This window comes from Leptopilina boulardi, unplaced genomic scaffold, assembly GCF_019393585.1.
Source record: "Leptopilina boulardi isolate dan_hultmark-lab unplaced genomic scaffold, ZJU_Lbou_2.1 LbouV2_325, whole genome shotgun sequence".
In the NCBI taxonomy this organism is placed as follows: Eukaryota; Metazoa; Arthropoda; class Insecta; order Hymenoptera; family Figitidae; genus Leptopilina; species Leptopilina boulardi.
In genome coordinates this window covers 5,902,909-5,922,281 of record NW_026137891.1, presented here as the reverse complement: position 1 = coordinate 5,922,281, position 19,373 = coordinate 5,902,909, and the positions used below count along the sequence as shown (strand labels likewise).

Here is a 19,373-nt window from a genome sequence, read left to right as displayed (position 1 = left end):
TATTTTTTTTGTAAATTTTAGATATTATTGAAATAAAATTGGAAAAAAATACAGAACAACATTCTGTTTCTTTTAAAGCGAATTTCTTTTTATGAATTAAAAAAATAATTTTTTTGTATGTTTTAGATACGATTGAAACAAATTCGAAAAACAATGCAGAACAATATTTGTTTCTTTAAAAGTGAATTTCTTTCTATGAATTAAAAAAATTATATAGATACTTTTTTTTGTAAATTTTAGATATCAAAAAAATTCAAAGAATACAGAACAATAATTTGTGTCTTTTCAAGTAAATTTGTTTCTTTTTAGAAATTAATAAAAAAAAATTCGAAAAAAATGCAGAACAATATTTTGTTTCCTTTAAAGCGAATTTGTTTTTATGAATTAAAAAAAATTATATAGATACTTTTTTTGTAAATTTTAGATATAAAAAAATTCAAAGAATACAGAACAATAATTTTTTGTGTCTTTTAAATCGAATTTGTCTTTTTTTAGATATGAATAAAAAAAAATTCGAAAAAAATACAGAATAATATTTTATTTCCTTTAAAGCGAATTTGTCTTTATGAATTTTATACAAATAATTTTTTTTGTAAATTTTAGATACGATTGAAAAAAATTGAAAAAAAATGCAGAACAAAATTTTGTTTCTTTTAAAGCGAATTTCTTTCTATGAATTAAAAAAAAATTTTATACTTTTTTTTGTAAATTTTTGATATAAAAAAAATTCAAAGAATACAAAACAATAATTTGTGTCTTTTAAATCGAATTTGTCTCTTTAGATATGAATAAAAAAAAAAAAAAAAACAGAACAGTATTTTGTTTCCTTTAAAGCGAATTTGTCTTTATGAATTCTATATAAATATTTTTTTTTTGTTAAGTTTAGATATTTTTGAAAAAAATTCGAAAAAATACAGAAGAAAATGTTGTTTTTTTTACAGCGAATTTGTTTTTATGAATTAAAAAAAATTACAATTACATATATTTTTTTTCTAAATTTTAAAAAAGAATAAAAAATTCAAAAAAAAAAAAAAAAAAAAATGCTGAACAAATGTACAAATGTACAGCATTTGTACTGTACAAATATTTTTTGTTATTGAAAATTTTAGATAAAAAAAAAATCGAAGAAAAATAAAAAACAAAGAAATTTACAAAATAAAATTTTTTTAAAAGGAATTTGTTTCAAAACGTAATTGTTAAAAAAAATTCTACGTACAAATATTTTTTGTTATGGTTAATTTTGGAAATAAAAAAAAATTCGCTGTTCTAATTTTTTTAGTATACAAAAATACATGGAGAAAAAATGACAAATCATTGAAAATTGTTATATGAAGGGAATATATGTAAATTGCAATCAATAGAAACGAAAGCAAACTCAATTACAAGAATAGATTTTTGTAATTTTAATCAATGTGAAAAATTCGATTAAAATAGAAACAGAATTATTGTTATTATTAAAGTTGATTTCAAATAATTTTTAAATTTCAAATTCGTCTGCGGAGGAAGCAATATTGTAATTCGTTTTTTTCTGAAATAACAATATTTATGATTGAATTGAATTTTTTTCAAATTATTCTGATTTTCTCTGTAATGAATTTTTTAAATTTTTTCAATGAATATTTTTCTTTGTAATGAATTTTATTAAAATTATTTTCTCTTTTTGTTAATTATGAGTATGAGTATTTTTCTATGCAATGAATTTTTTTTTTATAGAATATTTTTTCTTTTTATTGTATGAATTTTTTTTAATTTGAACGATTTTAATAAATTTTTGTATGAAAAGGATTTGTTCAAAAGGAGATGTTCACTTTGTGTGTGGGTGAGGTGGCAACAAACAATAACTGCATGTACCTTCAGTCGACACCAATCGGCATCTGACTAGGTCAATTTTGTTTCCAACGAGGATAACTGCTCGTGCGGATACATGATCGCTGCGCCAAAGCGTTTGAAGGACTCCTTCAGCCATCTGAATCGACGACCTATCGGTTGTTGAATAAACAACACAGTAGGCGTGTGGCTCATAAGTTGCTATACAATTCTCCGGCTGCAACAAGACAACAAAATTTTGTTCGTTAAAAATAATTCACCAAAAAAAAACGTTTTTTATAATTTTTTTCTTGTGAAAAAATATTCCTTCAACTATAATTTTATTATTTATGTGGAATTAATTAATAAATGAAGATTATAGGACAATTTTATAAAGTAAATTTTTATAATAAATTTGTTATAATGAATGTTTTATAATAAATTTTATAAAATAAAAATTTTAAAAATAAATAAAAATAATTTTATAAAATTGGAATATAATCTTCATTTATTAATTTAATTTTATTCAAATTGTAATTTTCTAATAAAAGTAACGAAAAACAAAGTAAATTATTTTTTTCGATGCAATTAAAAAAAATTATTTTTTTTTATTTAAAAAAATTTTTTATTGATTTTGATAACGTGATTTATTATTTTATTTTTTGCAACTTCGCTAACAGGATAACAAAAGATTTGCAATTTGATGGAAACAAGTGAAGAGTAGAAAAAAAGAAACTTGTATAAATCGATTGTAGGTATTTTTTTTATCTCTTCCTTTCTTTTGCCGCTAAAGTGGATCATAACAATGAGTTTGTTATCGTTACAATTTCTCCTCTAATGAACTGCAGAGGAAAATTTATTAAATATAGACTAAAAAATAAAAAAAAAACAAATAATTTTTTTTTAATTCTATTTAGAATCCAATGTGAATTATTTAAAAAAAAAAATTTAATGAAAAAAAGAGTTCAAAAAAAGATGTAAATTAGATATTGAAAGTGATGTAAAAAGTGAAAAAACAGTAAAAAAATTTTTTTTTACTAACTCGAGAAAAAGATTGACATGTTTATTAAAAGGAACTTTTAATAAAAAATTGTTTTGTAATATCAGAGAAAGTTTTTTGGTATACATATATTGAAAAGTATGAAAGATTTAGTTTAGTGTGGTTTTTTTATGCGTTGGTTTTCATTTTAACGACACTGATATAAATTATTTTTATTGTTAAAAAGAGAATAAAAATTCACGATCTAATAATAATAAAAGTTGTGAAAAAAAAGTAATCAAGTTTTACTGAGTATATTTCACATTAGTATATGTAGAGAAATTACTATATTGTATAGGCAAAACGGAGAAAATGGTTGCGAATAATTTGTCATTGTTTTTACATATGAAAAAATTTTTTTAAAAATATCACTACACTGAAAAAAAATTTATTTAATTCAAATATTTGGTTACTTGACTATTATATCAAATAAATATTTATTTGTATTAAATAATTATTTTTGTATAAAAAAATAATTTGGCCTAAATCTATAAATCAAAAAATTGATTTTTTAAATAATTATTATTTGAGTGAATTTAATGTTATTTGTTTCAAATACAGAAATTATTGGTTCAAATATAGTTTATTTAATTCAAATAAAAATTATAAATATATATTTGATAATAGTCAAGTAACCGATTATTTGAATCAAATAAATTTTTTTTATTTACCAAATATGCAAAATATAAATTTTATAAATAACTTTTTTTCGAGGGAATTATGAATCCAAATGTCTCAATTTTTTTTGTCTCGTCGTCTAGTGCGAGCAACTATACAGATGCGAAATAAAAAATTTATCAAATTTTATATAAAAGTGAAGCGTGAAATATTTTATCGTAAAATAAATTCTTTATTGGTTAGAATGGAAGCGATGAAAGCAGATTTAGGGGGCGGGGAGGGGTTGTAAATTCAACACGCAGAGCTGCTTAAATATGGATCATAGATAGAAATAAATTCATAAACGGAAAGTGCACTTTATATAAGCTATAAAATTTCTTCGCATATTTCAAAATGCTATTTTTTAAAAAAAGGTCGAACACATTTTCTTTCTTTTTTTTTTAGGGAAAATTGAAACTTTTTTTTTGAAATTAAATTCGTCGAGTCTTATGTAAAGTATCAAAAAAGTTAAAAATCCCTTTTCTCTCTTACATCCAATTTGATAAAACCTTGTAAATCCAATTTTGCAAGTTTGACACTTGAAGTTTGAAAACTTGAAATCTCATCAAATTGAAAACTTGAAGGTGTAAGACTAAAACTAAACAGCATCGCATGCACGTAAATTGGAAGCATTCGAAGAATTTATTACTGCGTATTATTTAGAGAGGAATTTATTGGAGAATAAATAATTTTCTCGAGAGATCACAAAATAAAAATATCAATTATTTGAGTCGTTTTAAAAATCAAATTGTTAGAATTTTCATTTAATAGAATTTTATTAGATATAATTTTTATTGAGCCGAATTTTTATTTGTTCAAATTATTATTTTGCAGAATTTAAATTAAACCGATTTTTATACAATCGAAAATTGAATTTATGGAATTTTTATTTGTTCGAATTTTTTTTTTTGGCAGAATTTTTATTTGCTCGAAGTTTCATTTATTACATAATAGCCACTTTAAGAGTTCTTCGCCCAAACTAAAAAGTTGTTTTTTACAACAAATAAAACTATAAAAAAAAATTAATTTTATCAAATTTTGAAAGACTCAGTTGTACAATTTTCAAAATAAATTATTTTGCCTTAAAAATTTGTTATTAAATAATAATGATGTATTTTACTTTTTATATTTTTTATTTACCCAATGGGAAACTGCCACGAGTAACCATTGGCGTATTAATGGCCCAATGATGGGAGCCAATGAAAAAACCATTGGCACCCAATAATGGACCATTATTGGTAAAGTCATGGGCTGTCCACGCCGATGCCAATGATTGGCAACCATCATTGGCAAATTATTGGCAACCAATAATTAGCCAATATTAAAAATTTTAATAATAATTTAAAAAATCAATAATTTAAAAAAAAATTTATATTTTTATTATTTTTTAATAGTTATTATTATTATTATTATTTTATTTTTAATAATTAAATTAAAATAAAAAAATGGTCATCAAAGTATTAGTGAAACTATTTCTTCCAAAAAAGAGTTTGTCTCAAATCCAATTAATAGGAGAGACATCGGGCAGAAAAAAATTTCGACGAGAAAAAAATTTTAGATCACTGCTTATATACCAATCAAGTGGCATCTCAACTGTGAGAAACAGTGATGTTCGCCCTCCCTTTGCGGCGTTGAGTGAACTAAAGTCCAGAGCTGAGCCACCAGCGCAGCGCGGGAACATTTGAAAAATTTGATTTTATTAGATATTTTATTTTATTTTAAATATGACAAATAATTAACTCAATAAATAATTAATGTCATTAATAATTATTAATAACATAATGTCATACTTAATAATTCGTTAATTATTATAAAATAAAATATCTAATAAAATCAAATTTTTCAAATGTTCCCGCGCTGCACTGGTGGCTCAGCTCTGGACTTTAGTTCACTCAACGCCGCAAAGGGAGGGCGAACATCACTGTTTCTCACAGTTGAGATGCCACTTGATTGGTATATAAGCACTGATCTAAAATTTTTTTCTCGTCGAAATTTTTTTCTGCCCGATGTCTCTCCTATTAATTGGATTTGAGACAAACTCTTTTTTGGAAGAAATAGTTTCACTAATACTTTGATGACCATTTTTTTATTTTAATTTAATTATTAAAAATAAAATAATAATAATAATAATAACTATTAAAAAATAATAAAAATATAAATTTTTTTTTAAATTATTGATTTTTTAAATTATTATTAAAATTTTTAATATTGGCTAATTATTGGTTGCCAATAATTTGCCAATGATGGTTGCCAATCATTGGCATCGGCGTGGACAGCCCATGACTTTACCAATAATGGTCCATTATTGGGTGCCATTATTGGAATTATATTGGCATCCCTGGCTCCCATTATTGGGCCATTAATACGCCAATGGTATTTTTCCCATTGGGTAAAATTGGTGAACAATGGTAATTTTTTCCAAAATCAGCTCATTTTGCTATTTGAAAGATTTTCTACTGTTCGTTGAATTTTATTAACAACAATTTGCTCAAAAGTTAATAAACAAATAAAATTTTTATTTTTTATATTTTTACAACGAATCCATTATTTAACAAAAAAGACAAAATCAGAATTGTTGAGAATTTTTCAATGAGAAAAAGGAGAAATTAAATAAAAATTTCGATTGTTATATAATTTTTAAGAAGAAACAAAAAAATGTTAAATAATTATTATTTTGGCAGTAAATTTTGACTAAAAATATTTTTTTTCAAAAATTGTACAATTAAATATTTCAAAAATTTAGTGTAATAAATTTTAAATATAATTTTAGTTCTACGAAAAATATAGAATTTCTTAATTGATAGAATTTTCATTTGTCCGAAATTGCAAATGGACGATTTTAAAAATCGTGCCAAAATCTTTCTGTCGATTGTTTGTTCGGTCATTTGCAATTTTGGACAAATGAAAATTCTATCAATTATAGAAATTCTGTTAAATGAATTTTCGGTTAAGTATAGATTCCGTAGTGTGAAAAATCGTTTATGGGAAAATTCCATCAAATAATAATTCGAAAAAATGAAAATTAATCGAAAAGAATAAAATGAAAATTCTATTGAAATTCTACTTAATAAAAATTCATTAAAATGTCTATTATGTTAAATGCAAATTCGAGCTAATAAAAATTCTGTAAAGTGATTTTTTATATATAAAAAAATTCCTGTAATATAAAAAATCGTTTTAAATGAAAAAAAATTCGGCTTAACGAAAATGATATCTAATGAAATTGAAATTCTTCTTGTTAGAATAAAATTGTAGCAATTGATTTTTGAAACTTATTATTAATATTTATTAACTATTTGTGCTAATTGGGAGTATTTTCTTGGAAAGTTGAGGAGGAAGTAAAGTTAGTGTAATTTCTGTGTGGCAATTGATAGAATCTTATAAGTTTGCGGTATATGTACTTCTAAAGTTGGGATATGGGCAACAAAACAGAGAGAGAGAGTCGACTTCGTGCTTGGTTAAAGCTGTCACAGTACATCAACTAAAAGCGAAGCGCAAATCCCTGTTGTACATAGAAACCCATAACACATCCGGTATCCAACATTCTATGTGTTGGATGCATCAAGTTACGGAAACTATAGGAGAACGACAAACAAAAGACGTTTAAGGAAACTTACTTCAGCAAACAATTTTCACGTAATTCTATATTGTAGATTTCAAATCTTATATATATCTTCTATATTTGAAATTGGATTTGTCAAATTTTTATATATTTAACTCCAATCAAATTAAATGGAAAAGATAAAAAAAACTATCACTGGAAAAACAAAATTTCATTTAAATAATTGAGTACTTGACTATTTTTAAATCAATATTTATTTGTATTAGGATAAATATTTATTAATTTAATAATAATAATAATTTTTGTATTTGAAATAAATACCATTTAATTGACTCTAATTATAATTATAATTATTGCGTATTTTTACAAAGTTTAAAAATTTTTTTTCCCACAAATTGTGAATGAAAAAATTTATATTATTTATAATTATTATTTGAGTCAATTACCTAAATGATATTTCGTTTTTATTTCGTTTCGTTCAAGTATAAATGATTTATTTAATAATTTTATTTTATTTTATTTATTTATTTAATATATTAGTTAAATAACGAATTATTTGAATCAAATAATTTTTAATTGCTAGGCAAATTTTCAAAGATTCAACCGAATTTTTATTTTAAGATAATATTTAACATAATAATTTTTATTTAACTGAAAATTCTGTTAGGAAAATAAAATTTCGTTTTGAAAGAAAATTCTAAAAATTCGGTTTAATAAAAAATTTGAGAAAGAAAAAGAAAAGCAAATATTCTTCACGTTAGATATAAAAGCAGTACACGATTAGTAATTTAATCTTGAGAGTGTCAGAAATAAATAAAAAGAAATTCTCACCAGAGATTTTTAAAATCAGGAAAAATTACAAGTTGAAAGATTTATATATGTTCGCGAAAGACAAATTATTATTGTACTTTCACAATTTCTGTGTCAACATAAATATTCGTCAAGAAATTCTATATATACTTTTTTTTCATTTTTTTAAATCATATAGAACACGTAGAATGCTGTTTTTATACATTTGTGAAAATTTAATAAACACAAATGGTATTGGAATAAATAATTTTACTGAATTTCGTATATTATATATTAAAACTACTGGTAAAATATATATATGTATATAGGTATATGTATTTTAATTAAAGAGAAAACGTTTTGCTGATAGCTAATATCCGAAAATCAGTAATTAAACAATTTTAAATGAACAAAATTGAATTTCACGTATGACTGCATTTATTTTTTTTTCCTAATAATAACATTGTTAAAACTGTCATCGATACGTTGTTGTTAGAAATATATTTTCTATAAATAAATTGTTAAATTTATATTCGTTTGATCGTATTTTTCCTATTAAATTTCAGAAGAGCGTTTTAATTGGTGACAATTTGTGATATTTTTTGCGATAAAGAAATTTTAATCCTCAATAATTTACACTTGAACTTAATATTAATATACCTACGTTATTATATTGTATATAATTATAATAGTATTATAGTATTATAAATAACTATTTATAAATATATTATACAATATATTACACTGAAACCCGCGTATATCGGATTTCAAGGGACCGGAAAAAAATCCGATGTAAGCGGAAATGCGAAAATATCAAAAATTACCGACACAGAAATCTACCTCACCGACTTAGGGCGAAGAATTTTTTTTTGAAATTTTAGCAACTTTTCAAAACTGTTTTACCATCAGTCGGTAAGGTAGATTTCTAGATCGGTAATTTTTTATATATATTTCTCTAAAATAGCAAAAAAACTTTCGCTATTTTAGTGAAACTTATCGCTGTTCCAGGTGAAGAATTTTTTTCGAGTTTTTATATTCTTTTTGATTTTTTTAAATTCAAATTTTACAAAATGCGCTTTTAATCAATAAATATTGAATTTCAACTTTTGATTATTTGATCCTTAATTATCATTACCTTATTATCTTCATATAAATAAAATAATTACACAAAGAGAAATTCAATCTTTAATTCTTAGAAATGCCATTAAAAAAAAAAGAAAAATTATATATAATTAAAAAACGATTTTATACCGGGAAATACAGTTACTTAATTAACAATGACGATTTGAAGAGTCCATTTTAACAGTTGTTAATAATATATTTATATATAACGTGTAGCAAGCGACACATTTATGCCGCGTTGCTCGAAGCGATTAATGAACTTGATGGGATACCAATTCTGCGAATGTATTTTAATTAAAAGTTCACTGTTCGCATTTATATATATATATGTATATACAACTCTATATATATATATATGAAAAATTAATTATTTTACAAAATGCCATCGTGAACAAAAAATGAATTTTTCATTTTTGATCAGTCAATTAAAAAAAAAATAAAAAATTCAAAGCGGAAGAAATATAATTTATGGTATTCAGTTATTTATAGCGTTTGATATTATTTATTTGATTCAAATGAATATTCAGGGGCGGATACAGACAAGACAAGACAATTAACATTTTAATTTATTTTTCTTTCAGCTCAGACAAAAAACACAATTTTTATCTAATTTTAATATACAAGGGCTTATTTTATAAGTAAGACATTCTCTACAATCGCTTATATTTTTAATATTGTTAAAAGTAAGTTGTAAAAAATTATTTACTAAATAAAATTTCAATTGTTAATAATTTTTTAATAACTTACTTCTTATAATATTAAAATATAAGCGATTGTATAATAGGCTTCACTGAATAAAATAAGCCCTTGTTTATTAAAATTAGATAAAAATTGTGTTTTTTGTCTGAGCTGAAAGAAAAGATATTAAAATGTTCGAATTATTTTTTTTTGTAACTTTATCAGTAGTAAAAGTCAATATTTAGTCAGACTTGATAATTTTCGTAAATTTTTCAGTTAGTAAAAAACGGTTTTAGTCAAACGTATTGAATAAATTAGAGAATCAGTAGTAAAAGTAAATGTTTAGTCAAATTTAATTTTTTTAATGGTTTCAGTAGTTTTAGTCAGACGTAGTGAATAAATGAGAAAATCAATAGTAAAACTAAATGTTTAGTCACACCTGCAATATTATTATAATTTTATCAGTAGTTACAGTTAGTATTTAGTTAGACATTCTATATTTTCGTATTTTTATCAGTAGTACAAGTTAGTTTTAATCAGATATCAAGAAAAATTTGTTTGCAAATTTTCTCAGTAGTAACAGTCAATATTTAGTCAGCCATTTTTAATTTTTGTAATTTTATCAGTGGTAAAAGTTGGGTTTAAGTCAGACATAAAAACTAAATTAGAAAATCAGTAGTAAAAGTTGAGTTTAGTCAGACGTGAAAGCTAACTTAATAAATTAGTAGTAAAAGTAAATATTCAGTCAGACATTTTTAATTTTTCTAATTATACCAGTAGTACAAGTTTATTTTTAATCGGACATAATGAATAATTAAAAACAGTAGTAAAAGTAAGTTTTATAACTTTGTGGAAATTTTTTCTAGTACAAGAAGTCTGTTTTAATCAGAAAAAATAGTTTTTATTAATATTTTTTAAATATTGTATTTTCAGGGGATATTTTCCAATTTGGTTATTTTTTTCTAAATATAATCACAATATATTTAAATTCACTAAATATATATATATATATATATGCTATAGTACAAATGGAACAGTTATATAATAGGAGTACAGGTGAAACTGTATGCCTTTGTCTATTACAGTCGAATAGACCTCATGGTTGAATGCACAGATGCGTGGTTAACAGGCTAACAACGCTTCAATAACCTTAGAAGATCTCTTTCAACATTATCTCCTGACCAGTGTGTACTCAAGATTATATAACTTAGAAAATTCTCACCTAATTTTAAAGAACAAAAAAAAACCTTTCCAAATTTCTTTCGATATAAAATTTATATATTAAATAAAAAAAATCGGACAAGTGCGAGTTACACTCGCACTGAAATCGAGGGTTCCGTACTCGAAGCGAACTTATTTGGTATAAAAACAAATGTTTAAAAAATATGTGTTGTATGTTAAATGATATATGTGATACAAAAAGAAACAATTTTTTAAAAAAATTTAAGAAAATTGTTCCTCCTTTTGTATAAAAAAAAAATTTTAAATAGGTATGTGTTGTATTTCAAATAATATAAGTGATACAAAAAGGAACAATTTTGTAAAATTTAAGAAAATTGTTCCTCTTCGTATCACTTATATTATTTGAAATACAACACATGTGCGCTAGGGAGAATAAATCATTTTTTTCGAAATTTTTTATTTTTCCTTGACAACGCTATGTAAATTGATCTGAATCAAGTTCGATATATTTTTCCTGTAATTTTCACGTTAAAATACGTAAGTATGCCAAATTTAAGCTCTTTATGTTAAAAGATGTTGCTGCTAGAGGGGGGGGGGGGTACATAGTCATTTTTAGGCATTTTTCGTAAAAATTCATGGTTTTTCCTTGACAACGCTATGATAATCAATTCCTATCAGGTTCCCTATATTTTTCCTGTAATCTACACGCGAAAATACATATGTGTACCAAATTTCAGCTTTCCAGATAAATTCGTGTGGCCGCTAAGGGGGGGGGGGGTACACGATTTCAAAAAAACCGATATTAATAGGGTTCCGAACCGAGTACGGAACCCTAAAAATATTAACCCAAAATTTTAATTTAAGATGATAAGAATAAAATTAAATTAGCTGTCTAAGTAATGCTTAATTTGAACTAAAATTTTAAAATTAGAACTAGTCTTCTCAAATATAAAGAAAATTATATTACACTGAAAAAAAAATTTATTTGATTCAAATAATCGGTTACTTGACTATTATCAAATAAATATTTATTTGTATCAAATAATTATTTATTTATACACGGAAAAAAATAGTTCACGAAACTTTCGTATAAACTGGTTTTTCACTTTTGAACGGTCCCAAAGTTTGGAAATCTTTCATTAACTTTTTTCAAGATTCCACAAACTTTTTTTTGTGCGCGTGCGCAGACATTGATTGTCATAATGGGAGTGATGAACGTTTGTAAAATCTTGAAATATGTTAATGAAAGATTTCCAAACTTTGGGACCGTTCAAAAGTGAAAAACCAGTTTACGAAAGTTTCGCGAACTATTTTTTTCCGTGTATCAAATAATTATTATTTGAGTAAATTAAATGGTATTTGTTTCAAATACAGAAATTATTGGATTAAATACAGTTTATTTAATTCAAATAAAAATTATTTGGTTCAAGTAAATATTTACTTGACAATAATCAAGTAATCGATTATTTAAAACAAATAAATTTTTTTTAGTGTACTATTACTATTACAATTACTATTAATATTATTATTTATTAATTATTTAAAAATTTCCTAATAATAAAAAAACCGATAAAATAATATCATACATTTAAATAATTATTCTTTATAATATAGTAGAAGTATTTTAAAAACAGAATTCCTTGTTAAAGTAAATAAATTGAATCGCATGTCTAACTAAAAATATTTTCTCTACTATATAATATTATTGTATGGTGTATAAATAAAAAAAAGGAAACTTGCCTCTGTTTTTACTCATATCTTGAAAATAAAATCCCAGAGTACAAGAGAAATTTTACGGTCAGACATATTGTGTGTGCGAGAAAAAATATTTTTATTTTCAATTCCACGTTTGTTTGTTTTTATAGGTATATAGCTAATGACGCGGAGAGATATTGTAAATAAAATTTCTTCATGAGAGTAATTAAAACATTTATATACATCTGAAATAAGCATAAGCTAAAATCCACTACCTACATGCTACATATATAGTATCATTTTTTATAAGCACCACACAGGAATGTGGCCCTTCAGGTTTTGAATTAACGGATTTCCGTCGGAAATGGGAAAAACAGCGGCATGCTTTTATGGTAAAAAAGGACTTTCATATAACAAAAAGGAAAAAAAAATAGTAACTACATTTTCTCATAAATCTTTATATATATAACCAGAACTTTTAAATTTATACCTATATTCCACTTTTGAACCCGATATGTATACGTATATATATTGGAATGTAATAAAGAGTGATTGATTCGTATATATATATATATATACCCAGATAACACACGTACTAGTACGGTAGTAGTAAAATACTAGTACGACGTACTAGACGTACTAGTACTGTACCAGCCATGTACCTTCGCACGGTACCAGGTACTGTACTAGTACGGCGTACCGGTATGCAATATCGGTATTAGAATACGAGTACTATACGAGTACGACGTACTGAAAACTTTTGTGACTTAGTATAACGTACTGTTATTGTACTGGTACAATACTAGTATGATGTACAATATAAAATATTATATACCCTCCCCTTTCTCTTCCCACAATAGTATTTTCATTATTTTCATTTATTATTCAAAAGAAAATCTGTGGGAGAACTGAAATAATAATAATTCATTTTTATTGAATCATTTTTTTTATTTACATCATATATGTAACTTGTATTCTGACTTATCTTAAAATATCTGGTGTTTTATATTATCAAATATTAATTGATTATTTCTTTACATTTAAACATTATTTCAAAAGAATTTTAAACTTGATGTTATAAATTGCTTTGAAAAACATATTATCACATCCTAACCTATAAATATGTTATATGTATAAGAAAAACTATAACGAAATAACACACAATTGAATTTAAAAATATATCAATATGATCAAGACCGAATTTATGAATTTTTCTCATTATAAATGTAAAAGATTTTGATGTTTTTCAATGAAATAACACCACGGCACCATGTCAAAGTAAAAGAATATAAATCTTATAAAGATCGATGATTTAATATAAATTTAATCTCGGATATTCAAGATAAGTACAGAAGCACAAGTTACAAACGTTAATACTCTTTTGCTGCATCATAAACCACTTTTTTCACCAACATTTATTGCACCGTTTTCAGTGACGCGTTCATATTTGACAATTGTCAAGAAAGTGAGGTTGGGTTGGCATTACCAGCAAAGACTCCCAGTACGACGTACCAGTATTATACTTGTATCGTACAAGTATGTTGTGCTTCTTATTTCAGAAGTACGACGTACTGGTATTGTACTAGTACTATACTTTTATCGAGTAATCATATTTTACAATTCTAACAGTACGACATACTTTTATTGTACTAGTACCGTACTGGTACGACATATATCATTATTTTGTACTTGTATAAAACTAGTATAATACTAGTACGCCGTACTCGTAAATAACGATTAGTACGCTTGGTTATCTGGGTATATATATATATATATATATATATATATATATATATATATATCAGTTACAGAATTAATTTTTTATTATTATTTATATTAGCACTATTAGGATTCATTAATAAATTCTAAAAATCAATTTTTAGAATTTTTATTTTACTGAATTTTATTAGAAAAAGAAACCAAGAAAGATTTTGGCGCGATTTTTTAAATCAACCAATCAAAAATTAATAATAAAATTGTGATTGGTTGATTTTAAAAATCGCGCCGAAATCTTTTTGTCAATTGTTTGTTCGGACAAATGAAAATTTTATCAATTAGAAATTCTGTTAAATAATTTTTGGTTAAGTATAAATTCTGTAAAATGAAAAATCGGTTATACATGGGAATTCTGTCGAATAATAATTCGAACAAATAAAAATTATGTGAAGTGAATTTCCGGTTATATATAAAAATTCTTGTTATTATAGAAAAAAATTTGAATGAAGAAACTTTTTTTGAAATTAAAAGACAAAATTTCTCAGGAAACTTTTCTTTAAAATGAATAAAAAAAGAATTGATTCACATTTCTTGGTTTTTTTCTATGAAATATATTTCTAATAAATATTTCTATAAAATATAAAATTATATCTAGATGCGTGAAAATAATTTTTTTTTAAACTTTGTAATAATAGATTCGATTGATATAGTTTTTTTAGCCCCAGGGTTATATGGGTTACCTATATATTTTCAGAATCGCGTTTTTCAAAGATAAATTTACATATACTCGTTAAAAAATAAGTATGCCTTTAAAAGGAGAATATAAAAATAAAGTATCAGTGTAAATTAGAAAGGCTTTTCTTTTTAAATCTAAAAATAATAATGATTAATATTTTATATAGGAAATATAATCCCAATTGATAAAAGGATTAAAAAAAAGTATAGTTAATAATATTTGTTAGCCCAGAATCAAGGAACAATGATTCTACTGACAGATTTTAAATAAAATTAAAAAAATAAAATAAAAAAAATAAAATAAAAAAATACAAGAAAATATGTTAATAAAATTTTTTTAATTTTATTGCAAATTCATCTTCATGAAAATTCTGAGAAAATAAAAAATAATTTACTTTTGTGAATCATCATAAAATTTGACTATTTCGTGGAATAATGCCTAAAATTGCACAGAAAGCGGAAACTTTTGTGTCTATATATAGTTGAGAAAATAAAAAAAAAAAAGAAAAAAGAAAAAAAACATAAAAATGAACTAGAAAGTGCCATTTTAGAATATAGCGACAGTTGACATTTTCTCTTGGAGAATTTCATCATCTTACGGAACTAAGTAAGGTTATATCATCTTGGGTTCTAAGCGTTTCGCTGATGGAAAGGCATCAGAGAGAGCTGAATCATGTTCCTGAATGTTGGCTGATACATATATGTATATATAGAGTGCGGATTGGTATTTTAAGCTTTTGCACAAGATATGCAATTACAAGCTTAAATTATCCAAGCAATATTAATGGTTTCATTAAACATACAATATATAATTATTTTTTTTTAATTGTAATTGTTCATAAAAAAATTCGCTTATTTACACATGGAAAAAAAAATTATTTTATACAAATAATCGGTTACTCGACTATTATTAAATAAATATTCACTGGAACCAAATTATTTTTATTTGATAAATAATTTTTATTTGAATTAAATAAATTGTATATGAATCAATAATTTTTGTATATTTGAGATAATAATTTCTGTATTTGAAACAAAATAATTAACATTTAATTGACTTGAAAATAATATTAGTAGTAGTAATAATATAATAGTGCTCAATTTTTTTTGTTTATTTATATTAAATTATTAATTTAAATTAAATTATTATTAAATAATATTTGCTATAAATAAATATTTATTTAATAATAGTAAAGTTACCAATTATATGAATCAAATAAATTTTTTTTTTCACTCTACGATAAGAGAAGAGTATTTATTATCCACAAACTATAAAATTAACTTTTTCCTTTGCTTTCTTTCCTCATTTAAAAAACTCAGCACTATTATATATTTACATTATATTTATGAATTTATGGTCACGATTATATTAGATTTATTGCTCGATTTAAGCCTGAATAATTGTTCAAGATGCAAGGGGGTAATTAATCGACGGAAGTAAATTAATTTTCCATGATGCCCTGATTAAAAAGATAAATCAAAAAAAAGTTTATAATATACTTTTGCAATACATGTGTTTATATGCAAAAATAATTATCAAAATTTCAAAAGAAAGTTTGCTACTAATTTTCCGTGAAAAAAAAAAATTTGTAAAAAATATTCTTTAAGATTAAAGAAAAAGGTTATAAATTGTAACGACCTATTTTTTCAATACAAGTACCGTGAAATATGAGCTAAACGTTCTTTTTTTAAAAAAAGAATTTTTTAAATTTCATGCTATTCTAAAACATTTTTAATAATATTGTTGAAGAGAGTTAAATTTCAAAAGAAGTCTTTTTGAAATAAAAAAAAAACTGGTAACTTTTCAAGAATAAGATTCACTTGAGTATATGTATATATATCAACTGGGTCACAGAATTTTCAGATATAATTTTCAAAAACTGTATTTTCCTATATCAAATTTTTTGGAAATTTATTTTTAATTTATTTATTTATTTAATTTTTTTGTAATATGTATTTTTTTCTATTCAACTAAAAAAATAGAAAAAAATGAGGAGTATTTTTTCGAAACCTATAATATTTATTAAAAAAAAATTTTTTTTAACATAATTATACAAATAAATAATATTTATGTATAATTTAACATATTATTGATAAAAATCAAATTAAAAAAAATTCCCAAAACGGATTTATCAGGTTTTAAAAAATTCTTTCTCATATAAAGGAAATACATTTTTTATTACCGGTTTAGGAAACTTTTTATTAGTTTGCGTAAACGCAAAAAAGCATCTGTATAGTGAACAACATCAATGAAGTTATCAATAGTTGGCTTTAAAATTCAGAGGTGAACACCTGCTCTAGTTACAAAAAGCTTTTTCTCTCGGCATTAATCTCCCTTTGAGATTCCGTCAGCGGATACAGTCTTACTATATATACATTTTTTTTTCTAACGAAGTCAGCACAGCATGTATTTCACTATATATATATTCTGTGAAATAAAAAAAAGCCGTAAAACTTTCTTTGTTTGCAAATTTGTTAAGTCCTGATAGCACGATATGCATATTTCAATATATCAGACGTCGATACAAAAAAAAAAAAAAACAAAGAAAAATTATTCTCCTTTTTGTTCATCGAAAAATAAACTTTTACTGAACTAAAAATTAAAAAAATTTATTAAAAAAAAAACAAAATTTTTTAATTTATAAAAAAACCAAAAATAGAAATTTTGATCCCGCGGGAAAATTATTTAAACAACAAAAAAAAATTTGAGATTTTTGTAAAAGTGTATAAAAATGTTATATAATCCTTTCATGATATATATAGTTTGTTGAAACAAATTTCCGGACGAATATAAAGCAACAATAAATTATTAAAATTTTGATTACATACAGTTTGCGCATTAATTATTACATGACATTATATCTGTCATAAACACAGTTTTCATTTATAATATATCTCTTGGGGAAAAAAATAAATTTTATTTATATTTATATAGACAATTTTAAAATACCCAATTTTGAAAATTTTCTATTTCTCACAATTTACAAAGGAAACAATATTTAGGCAATTTCTATATATTATATTGATTTACAAAATATTTTATAATTATAATAAAATTTATATTCTGTTGAGATAAAATATAAAACAATATAAAAAATATTTAAAAATATAAACAAAATATAAACAAATTAAAAAATATATTTAAAAAACTACAAAAAATATTTTAAAAAATATTTAAAATTATAAACAAAATATAAATAAATATAAACAAATATTAAAACATTAAAAAATATATAAAAAGAACTACAAAAAATATTTAAAAAATATAAATTACCCAATTATGTTCCTTCTAGGACTGCGGGCGGTGGTGTTTCAATAAATAAATAAATAAAAAAAATAAACAAAATAAACAAAATAAACAAAATAGAAATAAATATAAACAAATATAAAAAAAATTTCAAACTATAAAAAATACTTTTAAAAAAATATATAAAAATATATAAAAACAATTACCAAAAATATTTTAAAAAATATAAACAAAATAGAAATAAATATAAACAAATTTTAAAAAAATTACAAAAAAATATTTAAAAATATACCTAAAGAAAATATAAACAAATATAAAAAAATTGAAAAATATTTTTAAAAAACTATAAATAAATATAAACAAATATTAAAAATTAAAAAATATTTTAAAAACTATAAAAAATATAAATAATATAATAAGAAGACTGAAAATTAAGAAAAATGTGAACAACGAAAAATAAAGAATCATAACGTCTGACTAAAACAGTATTTTCTACTTGAGAAGGCATGGTAAGGAACATGTCTGACAAAATATACTGTTTTCTACTACTCGAGTGAAACAACTTTTCAGTAGAAAATGATCTTAATGGTCAGACAATGCTACAAATATTTATATACATAAAATTCAATCTTCTATTGGCAAATTATTTTTTGTTTCATCCTTTTTTTGAACGAATTGCATCTAATACTTTATCTTATTTACTATATTTTTACTTTAATCTTAAAATTCGAATCAAATTTCAGCACTCTGAAAAATTGTATCTCAAATGCGATGTATAAAAAGGGGCTTTTGTATATGCTTCAAAAGACTTTTTTTTCATCGTAATAAATAAAATTTTCGATAAATTACTTGAAAAGGAATATCCTTGCCAAAAGAATGAATCGAACCGCAAACAGCGATAGAAAATTTTCTTTGAATTTAACACACTATATGTATATATATAGTCGCGGGACAAAGTCCAAGAAAAATCTTGTTTCCTATATATTGGAGCTACTTTGTTTCTTTTTTTTTTATTTCTATTTCCGTCCAGTTTTCAGTTTATAGATTATACTTTGATTTCCAAAAAATTTTTTAAATGAGCAACAGGATATTTTTCAGAATGTGGGGATAGATCCAAAATATTTTTTAAAAAAATTGTGAAAATT

At 23.2% G+C, this 19,373-nt stretch overlaps 1 protein-coding gene across 4 annotated transcripts in view; it reads right to left on the bottom strand.

The window, feature by feature from the left end:
- LOC127284626 (probable serine/threonine-protein kinase MARK-A) overlaps nucleotides 1-19,373 on the bottom strand; it is a 120,710-nt gene that overhangs the window by 6,156 nt on the left and 95,181 nt on the right. For all 4 annotated transcript variants that reach the window (XM_051310161.1, XM_051310162.1, XM_051310163.1 and 1 more), the window contains one exon: nucleotides 1,852-2,044. In XM_051310161.1, the coding sequence (XP_051166118.1) occupies nucleotides 1,852-2,044 (193 nt within the window). The remainder of the gene's footprint in view (nucleotides 1-1,851; nucleotides 2,045-19,373) is intronic.